This window comes from Dipteris shenzhenensis, chromosome 18 (assembly GCF_047967505.1).
Source record: "Dipteris shenzhenensis isolate YYH24624 ecotype China chromosome 18, Dip_SZ_1.0, whole genome shotgun sequence".
Classification (NCBI taxonomy): domain Eukaryota; kingdom Viridiplantae; phylum Streptophyta; class Polypodiopsida; order Gleicheniales; family Dipteridaceae; genus Dipteris; species Dipteris shenzhenensis.
The window spans coordinates 49,534,967-49,543,347 of NC_141613.1; the positions used below are offsets into that span (position 1 = coordinate 49,534,967).

The following is an 8,381-nucleotide window of genomic DNA, read 5'->3' on the forward strand; positions in this document are numbered from 1 at the left end:
CTTTTTCCCTTCCATGAGATAAGGCCTTAAGGGTGTGTAAAGACTTAGCCCAAGGTGGGCGTGCCCAAAGGTCATGGACGAGCAAGATTGGCCGCCCTAGTGGAGGCCAAGCGGAGATGCATTCAAGGCAACAATGGGGAGGAGTGGGGAGAAATAGTCTCAACATATAAATATAATCTTGTGAGCTCTCGAGGATCAAAAGTTAATGCATAGGAAGGCTAAAGCCGTGAAGGCTTGGTACCAACATCATGGGCTCTTCACTTTCGCCCACCATCTCTTTGTCAAGCTCACACACTCTTCACACTTCACCAACATATCACATCTTATGCAACCTCAAATGTGACTATTCCACACCTTTTCGACACACCTCCTTGACTTGGATCCTTTACAATGGAGTGCGTATTCCATCATGTTTCAGCGTCGCACAGGAGCTTCCAAGCCAGCTTGCTGGTCTTAGAACCTGCAAGGCGGAACGATTCCTGCAAATCTGCGTCCTTATTGCATCAAAGCATGAGGTAGAACAAAACCCAATATTGTCGGATAGAGAGCTCGATGAATCCACGCATTTTGCCACCCATTACGCCCGTCTATTGAGGAGTTGCGCTGACATTAAAGACCTTTATGGGGGCAAACAAGTCCATGCTCACATCATCACATGCGGAGGTGGTCGAAATGCTTTTTTAGGAAACTGTGTCATCCAAATGTATGGCAGTTGTGGAAGTATGGAGGATGCGAGGGCTGTATTTGATGGTCTTCCCAAGCCAAATTTGTTTTCCTGGAATTTATTGATTAATGCATATATTCTGAATGGCAATATGGACGAAGCAAAGAATCACTTTCACAGAATGCCTAAGCGAAATGTTGTCTCATGGACAACCATGATTGCAGCATGTACCCAGCAGGGCCTTAGCAACGAGGCGCTAAAATACTTTCGGTACATGCAGTATGAGGGTGTCGAGCCAAACGAGATTACTTTCATTTCCGTTCTCAATGCATGCACGAGCTTGGCGGCTCTAGAACAAGGTCAATTTATACATGCAGCCATTGTTAACAAGGGTTACTTGTCAAACATTGTCATAGGAAATACTTTGGTTAATATGTATAGCAAGTGTGGCAGCGTCAATTCTGCAAGGAACATATTTTACAAAATGCCTCAGCACGATGTGGTCTCTTGGAATACCATTATCGCAGCATCTGCCCAAAATGGGCGAGGCAAGGAGGCCTTAGGATTGTTTTGCCAAATGCAGGTTGAAGGTCTCAAGCCAAATAAGATTACCTACATTTGCTCGCTCGATGCATGTGCCACCTTGACGGCCCTGGAAGAGGGAAGGGGGATACATGCTAACATTACCAGTGATGGGTTTGACTTAGATGTTGCAGTAGGAAACACCCTTGTAAACATGTACGGAAAGTGTGGGAGTCTTAAGGATGCGAGGAGAGTCTTTGACAATATGCTTCAGCATGATGTGATCTCTTGGAATGCTATGATTGTGGCGTGTACCCTGAATATGCACGGTGAAGAGTCTCTGAAGCTTTTCAACCAAATGCAGCTTCGCAACTTTTACCCAAACCAGATTACCTCCATCTCCATTCTTGATGCATGTGCAAGCTTGGCAGCACTAGAAGAGGGTCGGAAGATCCATGCAAACATTATCGAGAGGGGATTTCAGACAGATGTAGCTGTAGGTAATTCACTGGTCAATATGTATGGCAAGTGTGGGAGTTTGGATGATGCAAAAAACGCATTCAACAGAATAGCTGAGCCAAATGTTGTTTCGTGGAATGTGATGATGACAGTCAGTCGGTGTGGCAAGGAGGTGTTGGGAATCCTCCATCAGATGCAATATGAAGGTTTCAAGCCAGACATGATCACCTTGATCTGTGCTGTAGATGCGTGTGCCAGCCTGGAAAATATAGAAAGGGGTCAGGGAATTCATGCTAGCATTGTTGGCAGTGGCTTTGAGTCAGATATTGTTGTTGGGACTGCCCTTGTGAACATGTATGGCAAGTGCAAGAACCTGGAGGAAGCAAAGGCTGTGTTTGGCAAAATGCCTAAGCGGAATTTGGTCACTTGGAATGCCATGATTACAGCATGTACACAGAATGAGCATGGCAAGGAGGCCCTAGAACTGTATCTGCAGATGCAGCTTGAAGGCTTTAAACCAAGCAAGACCACCTTTGCTTCTGTTGTGGATGCATGTGCGAACATGGCAGCCTTGGTGGAGGGTCAGGAGATCTATGCTAGTATCATCGACAGTGGTTGCCAGCTAGATGGTTTTTTGGGATCAGCTGTTATCCATATGTATGGCAGGTGTGGGAACTTGGACCAGGCTAAGATTATATTTTGCAGCATCCCTGAACAGAGTCTGGTCATTTGGAATGCCATGATTGCAGCATGTGCCCAAAATGGGCATGGAAATGAGGCCCTAGAATTCTATGGCCAAATGCAGCGTAAGGGCATAAAGCCAGATGCAATCACCTTTGTCAGCATTCTTACTGCATGCAATCACACGGGACAGGTAGATGATGGTAAGCTTTACTTTCTGTCTATGCAGAAAGACTATGGCTTAACTTGCACAGTAGAGCATTATGAATGCATGATTGATCTTCTTGGTCGAACGGGACAATTGGGTGAGGCAGAGGACTTAATTAACAATATGCCATTTGAACATATGACTGCTGCTTGGTTGAGATTGCTTGGTGCCTGCAGAATCCATGGGGATATGAAGCGAGCCGAGCATGCTGCAAATCAGCTTTTGGAGCTCGACCCAAAAAATACTGCTCCTTATGTGTTATTGTCAAACATTTATGCTGCAGCTGGCATGTGGGATGGTGTAGCAAAGGTGAGAGTGGCCCTGAAAAGGAGGGGTGTGAATCATGAAGTAGAAGGAATTCCTATACTCTTGGATGGAGAGCTCGGATTAGCTCCAGTCCCAAGTTTATCCACAAAATTTGCCACCCATTATGGCTGCTTATTGCATCGGCTCATGTCAGCAGTTGCAGATAAGCCAAATGATACGTTTAGGAAACTGTGCTATCCAAATACATGGCAATTGTAGAAGATGTGAGGACTTTATTTGATGGTCGTTCCATCCCAGCTCTGTTGACTTGAATGTATGGATCAATGCACCAGGGATCTGTTTTACAGAACGCTTAAGCAAAAGGTGATCACTTTGACTGCCATGATTGTGGCATGTGCCTAGCTTGGCCATATCAAGTAGGCACTTAAATTTATTTCGTACATGAAGCATGAAGGTGTTGATCGAAAGGAGATCACTTTTGCGTTATCTGCACGTTTCAACGCAGCCGTTGCTAACAATGGATATCAGCGAGGGTCGCAATAGCAAAAGTGCAAGCATGGAAACTGTAGAAGGCGATCATTGAATCCATGCTGGTATCGTTGAAGGCAGTTTCGAGTCACCTGTTGTTGTTGAACAGTGTAAGAATTTGGAGAAGCAAAGGTTTAGTAAAATGCCTCAAAGGAATGTAATGACTTGGAATAATAACAGCATGCACACAGAATGAGGATGTTAAAGAGGCTTTAGAATTATATCTGTGGATAGAGCTTGAAGGCATAGATCACCTTTGCTTGCCTTGTTGATGCATGTGCCAACATGGCAGGGTGGCCTTGGTTGTGGGTGAGGAGATACATGCTGATCATCGACCTCAGGTGCCAGCTAGATGACATTTTGGGGTCATTTGTGGTTCATATGTATGGCAAGTGTGGGGATGTAGACCAGGCAAGGATTTCATTCTACAGCATCCCTAAGCAGATATTCATCAGGAATGCTATGATCGCAGCATGCGTCCAGGATGGGCATGGAAACACAGCCCTGGAAAGTAATCAGCAAAATGTAGCACAATTGCATAATGCCAGATTAAATCACCTTTGTCTGCATTTTCAGTGCAGGCTATCACATGGGACATATAGGTGACGGCAGTTGCTTCATGTCCATGAAGAGTGGGTATGGCTTAACTTGCATGGTAGAGCTTCATGAGTGCATGATTGATCCTTTTGGGCATTAGAGGACTCGTTATACTATGGCATTCGAACATATGCCTGCTGATGGTTGAGATTTGGTCGGTGCCTGCAGAATCATAGTTTTCTGAAGGGATGGATCAGGGCTTTAGAGCTAAGCCCCAATCAGGGCTTTAGAGCTAAGCCCAAAAAAATTGCTCCTTTTTTGTTATTGTCAGAAAATATTGCTGCTGCATGTTTGAGATCGTGCCTGCAGGATCTATGGGGATTTGAAGGGAGCAGAGCATACTTCCAACCAGGGTCTTAGAGCTCGATCAAAAAGTACAGCTCCTTGTGCGATATTGTGAAACATTGATGCTGCAGCTCACTTGTGGGATGATGTATCGAAGTGTGATAAGTGATGTGACAAAAGCAGCATGAGTGCAGCTATATTTAGGTGAAACAAAAGTGGATGAATTCATTGCCGGTGACATTTGGCATCCTGCCAAAGATGAGATGTAAGCAGAATTGCAGACATTTAGTAGGCAGGTAAAGGAGACTCTGCATGTTATCTTATGTAGTCAGTCCTCCATGATGTGTAATGAAGAAACAAATTAGCATATAATCAATTATGGACAGAACCTCTCCCCCTTTAGTGATTTTTGGGTACTATTCATGTTGAATTACACAATGGAATGTTTATACTTTTAGCTACGTAGTCTAGTACATTCCTGTATAATCTCTTAGAGGCTCTCCCATCCTTTGTCTAAAACTATACCATTCCACAATCATATCAACTTCAAAATCAAGAGATAAAAGTACTCGTTGATTTGGTTTTAATTTCATTCCAAGTTTTTGAGACCATACCTTGTGGTGCAAGTGCATGATGCTATGAGGCTACTAAACCTTCAATAGGAGAGTGTGAAAATTCAATTTTACACTTTTGAGTGACTCCTCTTGTGCAAGGTACATGTCTAGACTTTGCAACCGTACAAGGAGTTTCTAGCTTATGATCATTATATTTTGTCATTTGAATCTCACATCAATAGTTCTCCTCGGGAAAGAAGATGTGTTGCTTTCTTTGTCTCACTTCTATTCAAGGAAATAGTAAAAAATTCCTACCAATCATCTCAAAATCTATCATCAAGATCTCTTTAACTACCGAAGTCCTCTCCTCGTGATCACCTACAAGAATTAGATAATTAAGATACAACATTATGGTCATCCTCCCACACCCCCTAGTGAAAAGAGATATGGGTTTGCATCTGATGGACTCTAAGACAATCCAATCTTATTGAAGAAGTCATGTGTTAGTATCATGCTCTTGGGTTTATATAAGGGAAGGAAGGTACATTTTATAAGGTAAGGTCCCATAAATAGGAGGTAGATAAAGGAAATTTTCATATATTTATTGCATATTGCACGCAAGTGACGTCTCCTTATTACTACTAGTGAATCCCTCATGCCTGTACAAAACTTTCTTCAATCTGCACACCTATGTACCTATATCCAAAACGTGAAATCCCTCCCCGTAAACTTCTTCCTTTGGGATACCATTTAAAAGAGAAAACTTGACATCCATCTAAAAGATGGACCATCCAAATGGACAAGCAAGGCCATGAGTTTTCTATGGTTACTATCCGTGCTATCAGGGTAAAGGCCCTATCAAAGTAAGAACCTCCACAAACCCGGGGGACCCTTTTCCTAGAGTATGGTGATGGAGACTGATGATGAAGACGGAATTTCTTATTCAAGGCCCTTTCAACTGTCTGCTGTCACCTCTGCGCCTTGGGTTGGATTCTTAGATCTCCCTTAGGACCCTTTTGACTGGCACATCTGTGAACTTAACAAAGAAGAGAAATTTCCAACCCTTGATGGACAAAAACTAACCTTGCAAGCTCTTGTTAGATAAAAGATGACGGAAACGACAACGTGATATCTTCAGAGCACTGTCAAGACCTCTCTATCTACCCTTAGGAATCTGTGGGAGAAGAGGCAGAAGCGCACGTCCCTCTTACGCGGCGTCTGTGTAGAAGGCTCAAGGCGGGTTTTTCTCCCTTTCCTCGCGATCGTATACTCCTACTCACTTTGCCTATTCATAGGAGCATAGAGGTCCCTACTCAAGTGCAGAACCTTCATACTCAAGAGCTGCTCCAATAGCAAGCTCAAACGGAGGCGACGGAAGTCCAAGTGAAAAAGGAACTAGAGGAAGTGCATGCAGTACTGAAGGTGAAGGAGGAGGTAGATCAAGAAGGAGATGGATCAGCTACCAGATCAGCTCCCGTGCATCTCGACGATGGAACAAAACAAGAACCGGGCCAATCGACCATGCTAACCAAGGAAGAAGACATGCGAATTTGACTAGAGGAGCTAGTGGAGCTACAGAAGCAGGCAACAAAAGCGATGTTGAAGCTTCGAACAAAAATGGGAATCCACAGGCCGTCACTGTTGCAACGACTTCGAAAGCAGGAGAGAATCCAGGAGGAACACAGGGTGTTTCAAGAGAGAGTAACAGTCCTCCCGCGGGTAAACTCATAACTGCGATCATAGATGATAGCCTACTTTCAAACTCAATTACTTATCCCATTAATTAGGAACCTCCCTGGTGCTAAACCTCCTTTAGCTGTTATTGAGAGCTGGGTAAGAACAAAGTGGGTTAGGAAAGTTTTTTTTTTCTTTTTGAGAAATTCTGGCATGGCTGCTAGTGCTCTGTAGTATGGCCCGTGGACTATTAGACATAAACCTTTGTATCTTGAATGGTGGTCCCATGACCTCTCGTGATAATCCAATGACCCCTGTCTAGGTAGAATTGCCTTATCTACCTCTCTCTCTATGTAATCATTTATCTTCCTCATGCAGTGGACTATGGGAGGTTGTAGATATTGAGAAGGAATTTTTTGGTAACCCAAGAGGTAATCCTGAGATTTGCATTAGGATGAATATTGCAGAGGAGTTACCAAGCACTCTTGTAATTCTCAATAGGAATGGTAGTGTCTTCAGAGAGCAACAACTCCTGTATAAGAATCTCCCAAACTCTTTTTTCGTCTATGGGTTGTCTAGCCATGTTATTAAAAACTACCCTCAGAAGAGAGGTAAAGCTAAACCTAGTGCTCCACCTACTTTTAAAGAACCAAGAGCCATAGAAAAGTGGATACCCAAGCCTCATAGCTCTTCAGCTAAGGCTAGTCCTCCAGTGGGGAACTTCCTCCAGCAGTGCTAAACCTTATGTTGATAAAGGCAAGGAGAAGATGTCCCCTCCTATCCTCTCAAAAAATGTCTTTGAGGCTCTTGTTCACAAAGAAATTGAAGATTGGATTAAGGAAAACCAGAATGATGACATGGACATTTAGGTGGAAGTTGGTTGGTCTAAGCATTTTGAAGATGACATTCAAAGAGATGATGAGATGACCAACACAAGGTCAAGTGAGGAAGAGTCAGAAGATGAACATGCGATCCTAAATGCAGGAGAAAAGGATTTGTCAAGCTAAGGGAAAGCTTTCACTCTAGTGGAAAACAAGAGAAGAATGTCTCATGCCAAGATGTCCTCACTGAGGTGAACAACCCTAACCCAAGGGCCAAAAAAGGGCAAATAAAGAATGGTAATAAATAGATCTATTTTATTTCTTTGGATGTTAGAGGTCTTACAGAACCTAGTTAGAGGCTCAGAACTCACTCACTGGCTCAAAGCTAATAATCTATCCCCTACTTTTATTTCTTTGCAAGAGGTCAAATTTACTGGGTTAACTCTAGAAAGTAGATTGAAAGCTGTGGATAAAAAAGAGTTTGGTTTGTCACACAACATGAGGAAGATAAGGGAGGAACTACTATAGGGGTGCTTTCCCATTATAGTAATGGTATCAATAGTGTTGTTTTGGATTATAATAATAGGTGGATCCTTCTCAATTGTTCAATCAAAGAACATGACTTTATTTTTGTTTATGATCCAAACAGTATTCATGACAAAAAAGCCACTTGGGAGTCTCTAATGAATATAGATGATATTACTTTTATTCCAGGGGACTTCAACATGGTTGAAAATAGTGCAGACAAATGGATTGGGAGAGGGGTAGTCATCAGAGGAGGTGAGCACTCAGCTTGGAAAGAGTTTAAAGAGTGTCTATGCCTTGTGGACATTGGTGTCAAACTAAAAATTTTATGGTGCAACAGTCAAACAGATGTGAGCAAAAGGGAGGCTAGGCTTAATATAATATATGCCTCTCAGGATATTCTTAGTCAATCTAGTTTTATTAATACTTATACTTTCTCTTCTCTCTACCTTTCTAACCATAAGCCTGTTCGTATTACTTGTGATTTTGGACTAGGGTAGAAATCCTCTTCTTGCTGACCCCAAGCTGTTTGAGTTGAAAAGTGTGTAGGAGAGTGTCAAGAGTGTCTAGTAGAATGCCGTTACTGAGGCTAGAAC

The 8,381-nt window shown here is 42.9% G+C and overlaps 1 protein-coding gene across 1 annotated transcript; it reads left to right on the top strand.

The window, feature by feature from the left end:
* The first annotated feature begins 216 nt into the window (after nucleotides 1-216).
* LOC147891359 (pentatricopeptide repeat-containing protein At1g03540-like) lies at nucleotides 217-3,059 on the top strand. Its single transcript, XM_087389201.1, has one exon. It carries the CDS (start codon nucleotides 249-251, stop codon nucleotides 3,057-3,059), a length of 2,811 nt encoding a protein of 936 aa, XP_087245327.1. The 5' UTR covers nucleotides 217-248.
* The last annotated feature ends 5,322 nt before the right edge of the window (nucleotides 3,060-8,381 follow it).